The 19755-nt window shown below is 48.4% G+C and overlaps 1 protein-coding gene across 3 annotated transcripts in view; it reads right to left on the reverse strand.

The window, feature by feature from the left end:
* The window catches only part of ERGIC1 (endoplasmic reticulum-golgi intermediate compartment 1), a 103578-nt gene that overhangs the window by 39777 nt on the left and 44046 nt on the right, over positions 1–19755 (reverse strand). For 2 of the 3 annotated variants that reach the window (XM_074960573.1, XM_074960571.1), the window contains exon 3: positions 11923–11995. In XM_074960573.1, the coding sequence (XP_074816674.1) occupies positions 11923–11995 (73 nt within the window). Of the gene's footprint in view, positions 1–11353; positions 11476–11922; positions 11996–19755 lie in introns of all 3 variants that reach the window. The other variant, XM_074960572.1, reaches the window with a different exon arrangement.

Consider the following 19755-nt stretch of genomic DNA (forward strand, 5'->3'; position numbering starts at 1 on the left):
GAATCAGAAGTGGGACAGCAAATTCTCGAATGCAAAATAAGTTGGACATATGTTATTGCTCTGTCATTTGTAGTTTCCTGCTGTGCTTGCATTCTGGTCACTTCCTCATTTAAAAGGTCACCGTCCATCTCATTTTAGTCTCATTGCTAAATCAAGGGGTGTACAAAACACACAGTCCTACAAAGGAAGGAAATACAATTCTCAGGGAGGTGGGGAAGACGGGAGATCCTCGTTAAAGATGTCAACATCCATTTGAGTCAGCCATTGTAAATGAAATAATGGCACAACCGTCTGCTTCCTGTTAACCCACAAACACGTAGATTAGGATGAACAGCATAACAATTCCCCACCATACAACACCTTTCATTAGATAATCTCAAAAAGTGTTAGGCAAACATTAAAAAGCCTCTCAACACTCCTGGGAAGTAGGAAACTAAGTAATACTATCTTCCTTTTACAGGTTGGAACAGTAAGGCATAGAAAAGTGATGTGACCTGTCCAAGGCCAATTAGTGGTAGAGTTCGGAGTGCAACCCAAGAGTCTTGACTGTCTTTCTGTTTCCTCTTCTACAATAAGTCTGTTTTATCATTTCTCCAACTGGATGAACTAGTGGAACTGCACCTACAGCTCACTGACCTGGAACAGAAGGTCACGACTCCTTGCTCCCTTTGTACAGTTAGGGCTACATGGCAAGTTACTGTGTGACAAACCCAAGTATGAATTCTACACTGCTTCATCTTGCAACGTGGATACTGCTACCGTGTGAAGTCCCGGCATGCAGCTTACCATGATATGCTTTCAAGTGGTAGCGTGTTAAGCCGTCCTCTGGGACCTTTCACTGTGCTGTAGCAGTGGAACATGGAACATGATTGTGTGGCAAGCTGGGACACTCTAGATTCACATACTGGCTTGCTGTGCAATAACTTGCCATGTAGACAAGCCCTTAGTGACCCATTGTAGATGTATGTGAGCACTGCAAGGTGCAGGTTTGTCCCGTCAGACATGTGCAGGATCTTTTATGGAGAGAGAGAACAGGTGTCCCAATGGTAAGACTCAAGCCCTGGACAGAATGACAGATTTGGTTGCTGACTGCTCATACTTTTATATGAAGGTAATTATTTTATTGTAGGTACTTTATCCAAGTAGTTGCCTTGCAGTGGGCCATGAGCTTTCATTTGAGAAACAGTCACTAAAACCTAGCCAGTTACTTCAGAATTGCATAACTCACTCTATTCTGGTGCTCTTAACGCAAGTTATTTGGTCAACAATAATTGATTTGCCATATTCACACATTTGCCATATTTGTAAGGGAATCAAGGCCACACTTCCACTGCACAGCTACCGGCAGATCAACTGGGTTAATTACTTCATTCCCTCTAATTGTGAAATACTTGGAAACATTCTTAACATCACTTCTACAGAGTATTAATTAGGTCACATGATACAGACTATTATCTCACTAGTTAGAACACTGTAATCACCACCACCATCTAGAACTAGATCTGGGTTAATTAAAAAAAGGGACAGATTATTTCTATGCTCTTAATTTATGACGTAGCCATGAGATGAGCTAGGGAGGACGTTAAAATTATGATGAGCAACTCCTGGAGGTCCTCAACCTCCAATCGAGCCTGCCCAGGAAATACCAGAGACATTCAACACTTACAGCTTTATTTTCCTAACTGTTTGAGTCATTTGCTCAGTGGGACAGGATGTGTGTTTGTGACTGACAACTTAGCAAAAGCTCAGATATGAGACACTGACCTCCTTCTCTTTATCTATCCTTCCCTGCAGAGCCATGGAGCTCTCTTAATTTCTTGTGCCCTATTAGTCACAAAGACTTCAGGTCACCACCATACTCATCAGGAAGCCCCTTTTGAGCTAATCTCTGCTTCCTGTAGCTGGCAAGAGGTATTGCAGTTGAATAATGTAAGGTGCTGCTCTCTCCCACTACGCCTTAGGCATGCTATTTCTGCAGGATATGTAACCTCAGCCAGGAATTAAACCTGAATCTTCCACATGGCTGTGCAGAGAGCTAGCCACCAAGACCATCTAGCAGGTTTGGGAAAAGGAAAGGCCACAAAATCTCCAGCATACCTAGTGGTTAGTGCTCCGACTGCCATGCTAGAGTTGAACGTGCAATTTCTTTCACTTCCCAGACCAGGCTGTATGACCAGTTGCCATACAGAGCATGCAGGCTAAATCAATGGGCGGGGTCAAAGATACTGACCTTTCAACTGGGAAGAGTGTTATTGACATAACTTCTAATGGTAGTGGAAATTTAAGGAGCATATAAGAAGTTTTAGCAACAAGAAAGCAGAGGAAGATCCATGAATGGGGTAGTCTAACCCAGGCACTGAGGGGAGTAGTACACAGACTGCATCTCGCACAGGCTGTCTTCTTGCCTACACCCATGTGCACACATACTGCACATGTCCCCCTACTGCAGAGTGGCTATTAGGTAAGCACTAATACATGATCAGGTATTCGCTAATAGGAGGATACTGATATGCCTCTGGCTAAGGCGGCACAAGGCCAAAGGCTTTGGATTTTTCTCAGCCATCCATACAGTGCAGATATTTCCACACGACCTCACTTAGGGAAAGGCATTATTGCTTTAATGCGACTTACTTTGTTGCACAAGAGGAGGAGAAAGGTTGATGCAGAGTCTCACAATGCAGCTGATACAAGCAAAGCAGGTAAGCTCATAAGCTCATCTGATGTATCTGCACACACCAGTCAGTCATTATAAACTAGCTGCCACTACAAAATTTCAAGCAGCAAGAGAGATTTGTTGTAGGAGATTTCCTTATAAAAGACACACTAGAAGCCTGCAGGGTAACAAAACCTGGTTGAAAATTAATATGCACTTAAATAATACTTTACATCTTCAAAGCACTTGACAGTTAGTCAATCAAACCTCACAACATCCCTGAGAGGTATGTCGGTATCATCGTGGCCATTTCACAGATGGTGACGCACAGAGAGGGAGGCGAGGGATACATAACCCCACCCAAGAAATGCTCAAGGACCACACAGAGCTGGAAGTAGGACCCAGGAGTTCTGTGCTCCCAGGCCCGTACTCCAAAACACTACACTATGCTGCTTCGAATTGTACCATTAGTCTCAGGTCCCATAGGGAAGCGGAGAAACTTACTGTTATTAACACCTGCAATATAGTGGGTTTCCTAGAAGGGAGAGTAATAAGCAAGCAAAACAAAAAATGCCCAGTTCACCAGAATTTATGAACGTGGAAGTACCTTGTTGCCCGATACTCTGTCATTTCCCTAGATGGAGAGAGAAATTCTTCACAAATACAGTGTCCCAGTCGCTACCAGTAAGAGATCCTGGTGAGACCATAATGAGCAGAAGTGGATTTTCGTATTCTCAGACTCCCATGCTGGTGGTCCACATGGAATCAGCCCCCTTCACTTACTTTGGTCATCTCACCCGCTCCCATCATGTTCTGATCCCGATTTTACTGCATTATTGCTCACAAACACCTACTCCCAGAACAATTCCCCCTTTTGCTTCCCCATCCCTTGCCATCCCACCCCATTGGGGTCACCATCTATCCCAGGGGTGGGCAAACTTTTTGGCCCAAGGGCCACATCAGGGTTGCGCAACTGTATGGAGGGCCGGGTAGGGAAGGCTGTGCCTCCCCAAACAGCCTGGCTCCTGCCCCCATCCACCCCCTCCCACTTCCTGCCCCCCTCAGAACCCCCAACCCATCCAACCCCCGCTGCACCTTGACCCCTGACCACCCCCTCCCAGAACCCCAACCCCCTACCCAACCCCCCTCCCCCGCCCCCGTTCCTGGTCCCCTGACTGCCACAACCCCTATCCACACCCCCGCCCCTAACCACCCCCGGGACCCCACTCCCTATCCAACTCCTCCTGCTCCCCGTCCCCTGACTGCCCCACCCTCAGAACCTCCACCCCATCCAACTGCCCCCTGCTCCCTGTCCCCTGACTGCCCCTCGGGACTTCCTACCCCATATCCAATCCCCCTGCTCCCCACCCCCTTATCATGCCGGAGCCAGCCATGCCACCGCGCTGCTGGATAGGAGCGGCGGGACAGAGCGCTGCCCTCACGGCGGCATCGCTGTGGGGCAAGGGGACAGCGGGGGAGGGGCCAAGGGCTAGCCTCCCCGGCCAGGAGCTCAGGGGCCAGGCAGGATGGTCCCGTGGGCCAGACGTGGCCCGCGGACCGTAGTTTGCCCACCTCTGATCTATCCCAAACTTTGATAAGACAGTCTTGTATTCTGTCAGATGGGTTTCAAGAAGTCACGGCACCTGAAGTGTCTTTGAGAAGACACATCATCATGCTGACAATGCCAAGATGTTCATCAGCTTGACAAGACCTCAGAGACTTTAGTTCTTGTCACTCTGAAGGCACTCTTAAGCCAGGAAACATAAATCTCTCCCTCTCTACCTCCCTCACCCACAAAACTTGCTCAATCACACACAATCACACACAAAACTTGCTCAATTAAATTAGCTAAGGTCAGGAAAGAAGAGTTGTTTACTCTCCTTGAAATTTACATTTTAAAAATCAAACCAGACACGACTCAGGATAACCAGGGGAAGAGAAGTAATGTATTACTGGATGTAGTTCTCCACTTTCTAGCTGTTCAAATTTTGTTTTAAATTAAGGAAACCCCAAAGACCTGGCTCTAGAGATCAGGTGATCCTGAGCATTTTATAGAACAATGAATTACTAACTGAAGAGAGAAGGAAAGGGAAACAGAAAACACCATCTATGAAGTAGGCCAGGGAGTAGGGCTGCCACCTTTCTAATTTCAGAAAACCAAGCACCCTTGCCCCGCGCCCTGCCCGAGGCCCACTCCTGCTCACTCCATCCCCCCATCTCCATTGCTTGCTCTCCCCATCCTTGCTCACTTTCACTGGGCTGGGGCAGGGGTGTGTGTGGAGGGGTGAGGGCTCTGCCTGGGGGTGCAGGCTCTAGGGTGGGGCCAGGGTTGAGGGGTTCAGGGTGCAGGAGGGTGCTCGGAGCTGGGGCCAAGGGGTTCAGAGCGTGGGAGGGAGCACCAGGCTAGGGTGCGGGGGAGGGGGAGGGAGGGCGCTCCGGCTGGGGGTGCAGACTCTGGGGTGGGGCCAGGGTTGAGGGGTTCAGGGTGCAGGAGGGTGCTCGGAGCTGGGGCCAAGGGGTTCAGAGCGTGGGAGGGAGCTCCAGGCTGGGGTGTGGGGGGGGCACTCTGGCTAGGGATGCAGGCTCTGGGGTGGGGCCAGGGATGAGGGGTTTGGGGTGCAGGAGGGGGCTCAGGGCTGGGGGCAAGGGGTTCAGAGTGTGGGTGTGGGGTGCAGGCTCTGGCAGGGAGTTCAGGTGCGGGAGGGGGTTTGGGGTCCGGGCTCTGGGTGGTGCAGTTTGCGGGGGCTCTGGGAGGCACTGATATCAGGGGGCCCCTTAAATAGCAGTTGCACCAGCGCTGCCCTGGCATTTCCCAGGCCTCAGAGGCTGCTCTAACGGCTATGAATCTTGGACACATGGCTCGGCCAGCACACCGAACAAAAATTCTTCCTGCTCTATGGAATGTGGGTGGGTGGGTGGTGGGAGAATTCCCCACAAGTGACACACACACCCCACTGCTGCCCTGGACTTGCTGCTCCCCTAGCATAGCCCAAATCACTGCAGCTCTAGGGAGAGCGCTGCTCCAAGCCCCCTTCTCCTCCCGCACCATTTGCAGTGACCCCCTCTCCTGCGTGTCCCCCCAGTCCTGGCTGCTGGCTGGGGCCTCCGCACCCAGCTGATGTCCAACTCTGCTCGGACTCATTCCCAGGGAGAGTAGCCCAGCTTCAGCCCCATCCTTCCATGCAGCCCATTCATCTCCAGGGGAGACTGACCAGCTCACAGCCCCTTACCTGCTAGCCACATGGTCCCAAAACAAGCCAGGTACAGCAGCCCGCGGGGAGCAGGCTATGGGGCCTGGGGCAGGCAGCAGCAGCTCACTCTGGCCCCCTCCCCTGCCGCCTGCTGCATGCCACCCCTGGAGAGCCGGGATGACTCCTCTCTCCAGGAGGCCGGGTAGGGAGGGGGTTGAAGGCACTTCCTAAAGGCCACAATGCCTGCTCTGCAGGGAGCCCCCAAGCACCACGGAGGCTGCTGCCCAGGGTTAACCCTGCCAGCCCCAGCCTGCAGCCAAATGCCTTTCCCAGCACCTCCGCTGGGATCCACCCCCTACCTGCTGGGGTTCACACCGCCCCCAAGCTCCACAGAGAGCGCTGCTGCAGGCCCCCTCCTCATCCCGTCGACGACCGGACTTTTAACGGCCCGGTTGGCAGGGCCAACTGGAGCTCCCAGGGTCCTTTTTCGACCGGGCTTTCCAGTCAAAAACTGGACACCTGGCAACCCTACCTGGGAGGCAAATTAAAACATGTTACAACCTATATTTCACTACTATCTTTGACCACCCAAGGTTAAGATTTTCAGGGAGAGTACACTCTTGTGCCAAGGTAGTCGAACACTGGAAGAGGCAGTTCTCTAACAGGCACACAACAAAGCCTGACACACGTTTTAAATCAAGAGGTGGGTAATCAGTCCCATACAGCATGGGACACACACATACCCTCCACCCCACTGGCTGATTAGGTTCCTCTTTTTAATCTGGTATTGGTGCTAATTTAAAAAAATTGTTCTCATTTTATTCAGTGCATGTTTTTGAGAGGTCACAGACACACTGTCAACCATATTTCCAAGTAAAGTTTGTGGCAGGGACAAGAGGTAAGGGGAGATTTTAACAACTATGTCACCAGTACAGCGTGTCTCTGAATATCAGAGATAGGACCCCAGCTCTATTTCAGCTGAACAGAAAAGCTTTCAGCGTTAACATTTACTAATGACCAGTTGCACATACATCGTTCATCTCTTCCAAAAGGTCGGTCTTGGAGTGTTGTAAGAAGACAGACAAAGCAATATGCCCATTTTACAGATGGGGAAATGGGAAGAAGTAGTATCTTGCCTCAAGTCATGCAGTCATTAGCAGAGCTGGGAACAAAACCCAGAGACTCATGGCTCACGTGCCCCTGCTTTAACCACTAAGCACCATAACATCATGAAATTTTGATGGGTTGAACACCACTCACCTTTAGTCAAATGTGTGTAAAACAAGCTCACTGCACTGGGCTGGAGTTACAGGAAACAAGTTGCAGCAAAGAGCAAGGGAACTCCTACTGCAGGAAAGAGAGGGATCTGCTACTGCCTTTTTTAATATTCATACTACCCTTTGACCAACCATGAGATACTTTGAAAAGGGTTGGGTTTGTGTACAAACTACAGCCTGACTAACATATCCATCACACTCAACATGAAATCCAGTATGTAGCTGGAAAGAAATGATTGGACAGGAAAAGAGCAGCTTTCCCTCAAAGGAATGAAAGTTTTCCTAAGATACATCACTAAATGGAAAAGATGAGTGAATGCTTGAGAATTTTGTTTCAACGAGGAGGATTCCAAACACTGTTAAACAATTAACTGGACTACTGTAGTGGAATTAGACACACAACACCAAGGTCACAGAGGGATGATTTGGTTAAAGAAGGAGAGGTTACTTAACTTGTACAATAACTGGAGTTCTGTGAGATGTGTCCCCCTAGGTGCTCCACATCCAGATGCATGCACGCCCAGGCACTCTATTTATGAGATTTTTGTCAGCACTATCCGCAGGTCTGCACATACACCCTAGTCATCCTCATGCTCCAGTACAAGGGTATGTAGGGAAGGGTGGACCTGCCGACACTCCAATTCCTTCTCAACCATGAAAGTCTAATGAGAGATTCTGAGGCAGAGGGGAAGGAAGGCAGGTAGTGGAACACCCACAGGACACACATCTCGAAGAAATCCAGTTACCGTACAAGGTAAGTAACCTCTCCTCCTCTGTCGCTATGGGTGTTCCATGTCAGGAGACTCCCAAGCAGTACCTCAATTACAGAAGAGGGTGCCAAGGAGGTGGATTCTGTACAGATCACAGAACAGCATCACCAAAAGCCACATCAGCTCTGTAACCAAGCATGACAGCGTAATGCACATGGTAAGATATGTGCAGCAAAGATCAGGTGGCTGCCCTGCAGACATCCAAGATAGCCATTCTGAAAAATATACCTACAGAGGTAGATTGAGCCCTGGTGGAGTAAGCAATAACTCTTGGAGGGGGATGAACCCCCAAGGCTTCGTAATAGGACAAGTCACATCCTGAAACCCATTTAGCCAGTCTTTGCGTGGAGGTAGGACACCCTTTAATTTGTTCTGCAACAGAGACAAAGAGTCTAGTGGAAGACCTAAAGGATCTAGTCCTGTCAAGGTAAAAGGCAAGAGCTCTTTTCACATGTAGTGTATGGAGGCTTGTTCCTTTTCTTGAAGAGCGAGGCTTGGGATAAAACACTAGTAGGTGAATCTCCTGATTACATGGAATTATACAGTGAGGGTGTGGACATAGTGTCACCTTATCGCAACAGAACACTGTGTATGGTTGTCCAGACATCAAGGCTCCAAGTTCCCATACTCTCCTAGCTGAGGTGATGGCTATGATGAGGAATGAAGTCTTGGCCTCTGATGTGGAGTAGGATGTGCTGGCAAGAGTAATGAACCACTCTGAGGTCTAGTATATTGAGATGCAGCATCACCTCCTCAGGGGTCCATTTGCCCTGTGCTGTGAGGTTCTGGGAATGCGCACTCCAACCTACCAGGCAAGGGTCTGTGGCGAGGATCCTCATGGGAGGAAGCTGTAGGAATGAAATTCCCATGCATATCTTTTGTGGGTCCTTCCACCAATTTAGAAAATTGAGGACCCTCCATGTTAGACAGTCAGTTGGATAGACTGTGCTTGTTGGGGACATAGACATTCTCAGCCAGGCTTGAAGACACCAAGATGTAGCCTTGCTAAGGGTGTCACAAACATACAGGATATCACGTAGCCCAGAAGCTGTAGGCAAGCCCTTGATAGGGTTTGCAGGCTCTGTTATACTGTTGAAACAAGGTTGGACATTGTGGGAAGTCTGTCGTTAGGCAAGTATGCTCTGGTGGTGAAGAAATACAGAGTGGCCCCAATGAGTGGCTGTGAGGGTAGACTCTTCTGTATTAAGGCAGAGGCCCACTAAATACAACAGAGGCAGGGCTTTGCTGGTTGCTGTCTGTGCCTTGAGAAATGAGCAAACTTTCAGGTGCCAACCCTCCAGGTAGGGAAAGACAATTATTTCCATCTGGCAAAGACAGACTGTGACAGCCAGTAGGACCTTGGTAAAGACCCTTGGTGCAGTGAAAAGGCTGAAGGGTATGACGCAATACAGGTAGTGGTCTCTGCCTACCACAAAATGTAGGAATTGTCTGGGTGAGGGATGCATGACGTTAAGTGTCCTGAAGGTTGAAGAAGACAAACCAATCTTGCAGATCCAGAGAGGGAGTTATTGCAGTAGGGTTGCCATTCTGAACTGCTGAGCATGGATGAAGGTTTTCAAAGTCCCGAGGTCCACAACCGGTCTCTAGCCTCCATTTTTCATAGGGCCCTGATACCGAAAATAAAACCCTTTCCCAACGAAGTCCAGTGGAACAGGTTCGATCAGATCCAGTGTTAGGAGGTCTGATACCTCCTGCCCCAAGAGATCCTCATGAGAAGGGTCCCTGAAGAGGGACGGGGATGAGTGGGAGGGCAGTAAAGAGCTGAACTGGATGACACAGCCTGCAGAAATCACCTCCAGGACTTATCTGTCTGAGGTGACAAGCTGCCAGGGAGGTAGAAAATGGGGAAGTTGATCCCTATAAAGATGGGGGAGTGCAGCACAGGATCTGGAATGGGAGACAGATTGTGATCCTCAACCAGTGCGTCAAAACGGATGATTTGAGGGTGTAGCTGACTGGGAGGTGATGGCTATGGAGGGCACTTTCTTAGTGAATCTACAATTCTTCCAGGGGGGTCTTAGCCAGTCTCGTGGGCTGGTAGTGCACTGGACAAGATCATTTAGCTATCGGAATTCTGCTGTATTTTCTCTTTGTTTCAGATGTATAGATGCCCAGGGATTGTAGTGTCGCCTGGGGATCTTTGAGAGAATGAAGGGACTTATTTGTGGTGTCACTAAACAACTTGGGCCCTTGAAAGGAATGTCCAAAACTGTTTTTGTACCTCACAGGAGAGGCCAGAGGACTGCAGCCAGGAAGCTCGGAACATGACTACTGTCACAGCCATGGAACGTGCAGCTGTGTCGGCAGCACTGAGCGAGCCCTGGAGAGATGCCTTGGCAACTGTCTAGCCTTCTGCAATGACAGCCTGAAATTGCTCTCTCTGATCCTGAAACAGGTGTTCAATAAAAAGTGAGAACTTAAAATAGTGTGTGAAATCACACTTTGCCATCAGGGCTTGGTAATTGACTGCTATTAACCGCAAAGAGTCCCAGGAATAGCTCTTGCGGCTCAGAAGATGTAGACATTTTGGCTCTTTGTGCAATGGTGTTCAATGGAACCGATGTCACCTGTTTTGTTTGTCAATGGCCTCAACAACTAGAGAGTTGGGTGTACGGTGGGAGAAAAAGTACTCCGAGCCTCTGAGTGGAATATAATATTTTGTCGGCCCATTTGCACATAGGTGGGATAATAGCTGGAGTTTGCTGGGCTGGGGCCAGCAGAGCATCATTGATAGGCAAGGCAGTCTTGCCCTGAGGAGACATAGGAAGGCTGTCAAAGAAGGAATGTTGGGGCTCCCATATTTCCTCCAACAGAATTGGTAGGGCATTTACTACACGTTTCATAGGTTCTTGAAAGGCCTTGAAATCATCAAGATAAGATGGTGAAGGAGGCATGACAGCCTCATCTGGTGAGGAGGTGGTTTTCCTTCCTCCTCACCAGTGGAGCTGGTTCTTGCTTCTCTGTGAGATGTGCCTGTGGGGCAAGGCTCGAGATGTGCCTATAGGGCATGACGATTTCAGCTAGGCTTGGGAGTCCCTGTGTTTAGGAAAGACTGAGCCTGGTGCCAATGTCAGTGCTGCTTTAGGTGGCTTCTCACTATGTGGCTTCCTAGCTGGTGCCATGGGGTCAGTACTGGAAGGAATGGGAGCCTCAGCGGTACCCACATTGGGACACAAAGTCTCCTGAGGCCCAGATCAAGGGTGACTTCCCCTTCTCTTATCTCGTTCCAGAAAATTGGGATCCTTTTAATGTGAAGGTGTGGATGGTACCGTAGGACCCACAGGGTCTTTGCTTACTACCAGAGCAGAGGTAGTCAGTGGATCCAATTTGCAGGGTCTGAGTCACTCCCCTGTATGTCTCAGGAGTGCTCCATCAACAGGAGTTTCAGCCTGTGCTCCCTCAATTTCTTAGATCTGCTCTGAAATGTTGAGCAGTTCTTACATTTGGAGGGGACGTAAGTCTCTCCCAGGTAGTGGAAGCAACATGAATGTCCATGGCAGGTCTGCAGGGTTTGAAGCCCAGGATCTTAGCCATAACCCATACTCAAGGCAGCAGATCAAGGCCTGAGGAAAAAAACAAAAACAAAGGCCCAGATTGGGCAAAGAAAGAAGGGAAGGGGGAACCCCCACAAAAAAGTACAAACTGCTAAATAACAGAAAAAAATAGTTAAAATAATTAAAGGAAAATACTAGAGAATAAGGAAAAATAAGCAAGAAGCATAGCAAGCCGCATGGCTAGCTAATGAACACAGTGACACTCCACCTCAAGCTACAGGTGGTTGATAAGGTGCTACAGTGGCGGTGGGTCCGCCCCAACATATATGCCCTCATACACAAGGCGTCTAGGGTGCAGGCATGGACCCATGGACACTGCTGATGAAAATCTGCGATCAAGTGCCTGGGTACATCCTGGTGCAGAGCACCCATTGGGACACTACCCAATGAAGAATCACTTGGGGAAAAAAAGAAAAAAAAACCCTATAAAACAAACTTTCAATAGCTTTTACTTACATTTCAGTGGCTATGAATCCGGTGAGCTCAGACAGGAAAAGAAACAGTATGAAGAGACAGCAGCAGACAGAAACTGGAAGAGATAGGTGTGGGGGGAAGGATTAGTTTAAAAAAAACTTTCAAAAGATTTTGATTTGTTTTCATACACACACTGGTTTGCCACTGGTTCCCCCACCCCCCCATTACTCTGCCCCTAGGCATTGCTGGGAGCTACCACCAGGTTCAGGGGCAGCAATTCAGGTTATGTCAGCAGAATATGATGGCATCAGTGGGAAACATGGTCTGGAATCTCAGCTCTGAATCAGAACGTAGGCTCCTGATCAGTGCCTATGTTCTGAGGGCAACTTCCAGCCTCAGGTGTAAGATCCACCTCCCACCCCACCTTTGACTCCTGTTTTTAACGTCCTACAGCCTCCACTGCTGGCAGCCAACCCTCCCTCCGGAAAGATTGCTCCATTATATGCCTTCTTCAAAGCACTTGCCAATGACAACAGGGCAAGAGGATCTCCTGCGGGGGGTCTGGAAGGAATCCTCCTCTCCCCACTCTATTATAGCACTACACACTATCAAGTCACCGTCAAAGGCAGGTTCATAGATCAGATGAGTCGATGGTCTGAGACTGTGGGATATGGAGATAACAGCATCAGCTCTACAATGAGGGAAGATTCCCAGTAATCCAGAGAACAAGAGGCCTACAGTGACTCTGACAGCAGGTCTCTCAACTGGCCAGTGGTGTACATTTTCTCTCTAATCCAACTAACCTAGCGTGTATTCAGTCCAGATGATATCTCATGGGGAGCCAAAAGAAGCAACCCTTCCTCTGTAGCTTGTACATTAACAACTATTCCTTACCAGGACACTGCTCAGCCCACTGCAAGCAGTCAGCCTCATGTGATAGTTACAGAGCCACTAACCCACAGTGGGGGGGATGGGAGGAAAAGAGACTCAGGAGGGTAAGAGAGACTGTAAGTGCTTGGGGAGTAGTAGGGGAGCAGAAAGGAGACGCAGTGATGTGGCGACCACAGTCCTGACCTGGCTGGGATTTACATTTGTATTAAACAAGCATTCCCCACATTCCGGCTCCCGAGTGAATCACCACAAAGGAGTAGTTCAGGAAATGGCATGTAATCACAGAGGAACAATGAGAGCATTATGACCCCAGCTCACACTCCCTCAGTCCCAGGGAGTAACATTAGTGTCCTACCAGGGTCCCAATGACTGGGCATTCCATGGTAATGACCACCTCACCCCAAAAACACAACCACTGAGGTACAGAGGACCGAGAACCATGTAGGGTGACCCTTCTCCCTCAACTTTATTCCACTTGGCTGATACAGCCTCAATTTCATCTCCATTCCCTCAGGGGACTCCCAGAATGGTTATGAGGAGGGAAGGTGCTGTAGCCATCATTGCTGTCCAAGACTGAGGCGAAGTTTGGAGGCAAGGAGAGGAAGAAGAAGATAGTTGAGACAAAACACCAAGATGGAGCCTAGATGTCTCAAAGCTTTGTGCCTCGTCCTTCCAATCCATCAGCCCTATAACTCCGTGGAAAGGCAAATTCCTGCCTTGCTTCCCCCTTCCTCAGCAGTGTCATCTCAGAGCTCGCTTACTCTAGCAGGCGGAAGCATTAACAGAGACGTCAAAAGCCATTAAATGGCTCATTCTTTAAACAGGAAAAAGAGAGAGGAAAAGAAAACTGAGCCTGAGAATAGTAGGAAGATGGGGAAGGGAGGAGATACTTTAAGGGAAACCTTCACAGAGGCACACACACAGTTCCTTCCATCTCTGTGCCTTTGGCAGGGAGAAGAATTCAACATTCCACTGCTACCCCAGGAAGCCTCTGGCCTAGTGCACAACAATGCATTGTTGCACAACACTGGTGCACAATAATGGGTGTGAGCAGGGGAAGCTTTTACCTAGAGCATTGAGGCAAATTCCTAGGAGGAGAAGTACTGGAAGACCTTTGTTCATACCTAACTGAACCAGCACAAACTGGTAGGTCAGGATGCTTCTTATTCATAAGCAACCAAACAGCAGGGAGGTCAGGTCACTGATAGGGCCACAAGTCCTTGGCAGTACACACATGAAGTCTCTCTTGCACATACTGCATAGAGCACATCAGTCAGAATTTTAAACAAATAAACCCTTTGCACTGAAATCACAATGAGAGACTGGTAAGATCACCTGCCACTTACACGACTCTCTTCCCTCCATTCCCTTCACAGGCTTCCTCTTCTCTTCCACATCCCATTCAAGACTCTTGTCTTCCTGTAAAGGTCCTCCACAATACCATGCCAGCTCTCTCTGCTCTCATTCCCTCTTATTCAAACCCTGAGCTGCTCTCTGCAACACTCCATTTTTTGTAGGTTTCTTTCACTTCCATCTTCACATCTTCTTCCGTGCCATTATCTTTGGAACATTTTGCCTTCTCCCTTCCAGATACACCAAACATCTGCCCTCTTGCAAATCTTCCCTTCAAACCTGCTCCTCTACTGAACATTTGCAGCACTACACTTAACAAATAAAATAGAGGTAAATTGTACTGGCCATAATTAGTGAGTTTGGGTGCCCAGTCTGAGCTACCTTGCAGGGGCTTGATTTTTAGAGGACAAGGGCTCAGCACTTTCTGAAAAAAATCATGCAGCTTCTGAAAAATCACGCAGCTGAAGTTGTGCACCCAAAAATAACTAAGTCACTTTTGAAAATTTGGGCTACTATATAATTACATGCATGCTGTTTGGAAACCGGACCTTCATCTGAACACCCTGTGTACCGGAACTGTATTGTCTGTCTAATTTATAACGGAAGCCTTTCAGGCACAGAACATAAATTCCTCTATACTTACAGAATACCAAGCACATAGAATACTCCCATAATGAAGGCTTGCACAATTTACTTCAGTCAGTTATTTAACAAGGGAATCCTTTATCTGCCTCTACATGAATGCACGATTCCCTAGGTCACACATTTGTTATGCTTGGAATAGTAGTTAAAAGACTAGAGGCAGATTAAGAAGATAACTGCTTTATTACAACGGTTAATTCAATTGTGGGAGCATGCGTACTGCAGTGTTCCCCCAGAGCTGTCAAGAACCAGCTCTGACCTGTTGTCATAGAACTCCACCTACAAAACTCCAAATATATTAAAGTTTAAAAGCATTACTAGCATTGGAACACGCTGCTATTGGCTGACCAGAAAACTTAAGTAGAGCTGAGTGAGAAACTGTTTTCCCCTTTGTAAAAGTTTGAGGGGTGTGTTTGTTTTTTAAATTTCCATATTCAATTGAGATGAAAAAAGTCAAAGTCTCAAACGTTCACAAACCAAAAATGCAAAACAAAATTGGTTCGGGTCAAAATGTTTAGGTTTTGATTATTCTTTTACTCTACTTCGCTTAATTTTTAAAACAAAAATTGTTTCAAAACAGAAAACTAATCTTTCATTTAGAAAATGTCAAAACAGACGTTGATTATTTCTAAACTTTTTTTCAAAAGCTTTCAATCAAGAAATTAGTTGAAACCAACCCTTTCCTCATGAGAAGTTTGGGTTTAGACAAATTGTCATTTTTCAACTAAAAAGTTTTGTCAAAAAATTCCTGACCAGCTCTAACCTGGAGGACAGGATGCTTGCTAAGCAAATGTTCAGGACTGCCTTCTTCAAGCTAACTTGATGCAACAAGCACCTCCATCTCTGCACCCCAGCCCCTTTTTTCCATCCCCTTTAAAAAAATAAAATAAAAAGATGAAATTCAAAGCAAAAGCAGATTAATGCTTAATTAATGAATGCATATTGAGAACATAGATGCAGGTCTATATTATGGCATACACCAACAGCAGGTATATGTACAATTATACAAACTGCTAGGAAGCGCAAGGAGGGGTCAAGTCCCAGTGGCCATGCGAGTCATAACTGATATTTCCTGATGTGTATTAAAACTCCAGCCTCCACACAGTATTGCTGTAGAACATTACCCAGCCCTGGTCTACACTAGGAGTTGAGATCGAATTTAGCAGCGTTAAATCGATGTAAACCTGCACCCGTCCACACAATGAAGCCCTTTTTTTCGACTTAAAGGGCTCTTAAAATCGATTTCCTTAATCCACCTCTGACAAGTGGATTAGCGCTTAAATTGGCCTTGCCAGGTCGAATTTGGGGTACTGTGGATGCAATTAGACGGTATTGGCCTCCGGGAGCTATCCCAGAGTGCTCTATTGTGACCGCTCTGGACAGCACTCTCAACTTAGATGCACTGGCCAGGTAGACAGGAAAAGGCCCGCGAACTTTTGAATTTCAATTTCCTGTTTGCATGGTCACCTGCAGCTTGCCACACTGGCCAGAGCTCATCAGCAGAGGTGACCATGCAGAGCTCATCAGCAGAGGTGACCATGATGGAGTCCCAGAATCGCAAAAGAGCTCCAGCATGGACCGAACAGGAGGTACGTGATCTGATCGCTGTATGGGGAGACGAATCCATGCTATCAGAACTACGTTCCGGTTTTCGAAATGCCAAAACATTTGTCAAAATCTCCCAGGGCATGAAGGACAGAGGCCATAACAGGGACCCAAAGCAATGCCGCGTGAAACTTAAGGAGCTGAGGCAAGCCTACCAGAAAACCAGAGAGGCAAAAGGCCGCTCTGGGTCAGAGCCCCAAACATGCCGCTTCTATGATGAGCTGCATGCCATTTTAGGGGGTTCAGCCACCACGACCCCAGCCGTGTTGTTTGACTCCTTCAATGGAGATGGAGGCAACACAGAAGCAGGTTTTGGGGACGAGGAAGATGATGATAATGAAGTTGTAGATAGCTCACAGCAAGCAAGCGGAGAAACCAGTTTTCCCAACAGCCAGGAACTGTTTCTCACCCTGGACCTGGAGGCAGTCCCCCCCGGACCCACCCAAGGCTGCCTCCCGGACCCGCCAGGCGGAGAAGGGACCTCTGGTGAGTGTACCTTTTAAAATACTATACATGGTTTAAAAGCAGGCATGTTTAATGATTAATTTGCCCTGGCATTTGCGGCTCTCCTGGATGTACTCCCAAAGCCTTTGCAAAAGGTTTCTGGGGAGGGCAGCCTTATTGCGTCCTCCATGGTAGGACACTTTACCACACCAGGCCAGTAGCACGTACTCGGGAATCATTGTAGAACAAACCATTGCAGTGTATGTTTGCTGGCATTCAAACAACATCCGTTCTTTATCTCTCTGTGTTATCCTCAGGAGAGTGATATCATTCATGGTCACCTGGTTGAAATAAGGTGCTTTTCTTAAGGGGACATGCAGAGGTAAAATGCGACCTTGGAACGAAAGCACATGTGCTGTGTATGTAATGTTAACAGCAAGGTTTACCGTGAAAGAGTGTAGCCATTGTTCTAGAAAATGTGTCTTTTTAAATACCACTGCCTCTTTTTTTTTCTTCACCAGCTGCATGTGTTTCAATGATCACAGGATCTTCTCCTTGCCAGAGGCTAGTGAAGATTAGAAGGCGAAAAAAACGCACTCGTGATGAAATGTTCTCTGAGCTCATGGTATCCTCCCACACTGACATAGCACAGACAACTGCGTGGAGGCAGACAATGTCAGAGTGCAAGAAAGCACAATATGACCGGGAGGAGAGGTGGCGGGCTGAAGAGAGGGCTGAAGCTCAAATGTGGCGGCAGCGTGATGAGAGGAGGCAGGATTCAATGCTGAGGCTGCTGGAGGATCAAACCAATATGCTCCAGCGTATGGCTGAGCTGCAGGAAAGGCAGCAGGAGCACAGACCGCCGCTACAGCCCCTGTGTAACCAACCGCCCTCCTCCCCAAGTTCCATAGCCTCCTCACCCAGACGCCCAAGAACGCGGTGGGGGGGGCTCCGGCCACTCCATCCCAGAGGATTGCCCAAGCAACAGAAGGCTGGCATTCAATAAGTTTTAAAGTTTTAAACTTTTAAAGTGCTGTGTGGCCTTGTCCTTCCCTCCTCCACCACCCCTCCTGGTGCTTCTCTCCTCCACCACCACTCCCGGGCTACCTTGCTAGTTATCCCCCTATTTGCGTGATGAATGAATAAAGAATGCATGAATGTGAAGCAACAATGACTTTATTGCCTCTGACAGCGGTGATCGAAGGGAGGAGGGGAGGGTGGTTAGCTTACAGGGAAGTAGAGTGAACCAAGGGGCGGTGGGTTTCATCATGGAGAAACAAACAGAACTTTCACACCGTAGCCTGTCCAGTCATGAACTGGTTTTCAAAGCTTCTCTGATGCGCACCGCGCCCTCCTGTGCTCTTTTAACCACCCTGGTGTCTGGCTGTACGAAACCAGCAGCCAGGCGATTTGCCTCAACCTCCCACCCCGCCATAAACGTCTCCCCCTTACTCTCACAGATATTATGGAGCGCACAGCAAGCAGTAATAACAGTGGGACTACTGGTTTCGCTAAGGTCTAACCGAGTCAGTAAACTGCGCCAGAGCGCTTTTAAACGTCCAAATACACATTCTACCACCATTCTGCACTTGCTCAGCCTGTAGTTGAACAGCTCCTGACTACTGTCCAGGCTGCCTGTGTACGGCTTCATGAGCCATGGCATTAAGGGGTAGGCTGGGTCCCCAAGGATACATATAGGCATTTCAACGTCCCCAACGGTTATTTTCTGGTCTGGGAATAAAGTCCCTTCCTGCAGCTTTTGAAACAGACCAGAGTTCCTGAAGATGCGAGCGTCATGTACCTTTCCCGGCCGTCCCACGTTGATGTTGGTGAAACGTCCCTTGTGATCCACCAGAGCTTGCAGCACTTTTGAAAAGTACCCCTTGCGGTTTATGTACTCGCCGGCTTGGTGCTCCGGTGCCAAGATAGGGATATGGGTTCCATCTATGGCCCCACCACAGTTAGGGAATCCCATTGCAGCAAAGCCATCCACTATGACCTGCACATTTCCCAGGGTCACTATCCTTGATATCAGCAGATCTTCGATTGCGTTGGCTACTTGCATCACAGCAGCTCCCACAGTAGATTTGCCCACTCCAAATTGATTCCCGACTGACCAGTAGCTGTCTGGCGTTGCAAGCTTCCACAGGGCTATTGCCACTCGCTTCTCAACTGTGAGGGCTGCTCTCATCTTGGTATTCTTGCGCCTCAGGGCAGGGGAAAGCAAGTCACAAAGTTCCATAAAAGTGCCCTTACGCATGCGAAAGTTTCGCAACCACTGGGAATCGTCCCAGACCTGCAACACTATGCGGTCCCACCAGTCTGTGCTTGTTTCCCGAGCCCAGAATCCGCGTTCCACCACATGAACCTGCCCCATTAGCACCATGATGCCCACATTGCCAGGGCCCCTGTTTTGAGAGAAGTCTGTGTCCATGTCCTCATCACTCAGGTTACTGCGCTGACATCGCCTACTCGCCCAGTATCGCTTTGCCAGGTTCCGGTGCTGCATATACTGCTGGATAATGCGCGTGATGTTTAATGTGCTCCTAATTGCCAAAGTGATCTGAGCGGGCTCATGCTTGCCGTGGTATGGCGTCTGCACAGAAAAAAGGCGCGGAACGATTGTCTGCCATTGCCCTGACGGAGGGAGGGGCGACTGACGACATGGCTTACAGGGTTGGCTTACAGGGAATTAAAAATCAACAAAGGGGGTGGCTTTGCAAGAAACTGAATGGCCCCCTCAAGGATAGAACTCAAAACTGGGTTTGGCAGGCTGTTGATTTCACAGAAGGAAGGAGGAGAAAATGAACACAACACAAATCTGATCTATTTCTTGTTTTGAGCCACTTCATCTATCTTTATACATCTTGCTGGCAGCAGACTGTGCAGTACGACTGCTAGCCATCGTCATCTCCTGGGTGCTCAGCAGAAGACGGTGCA

Source organism: Natator depressus, chromosome 8 (genome assembly GCF_965152275.1).
Source record: "Natator depressus isolate rNatDep1 chromosome 8, rNatDep2.hap1, whole genome shotgun sequence".
In the NCBI taxonomy this organism is placed as follows: Eukaryota; Metazoa; Chordata; order Testudines; family Cheloniidae; genus Natator; species Natator depressus.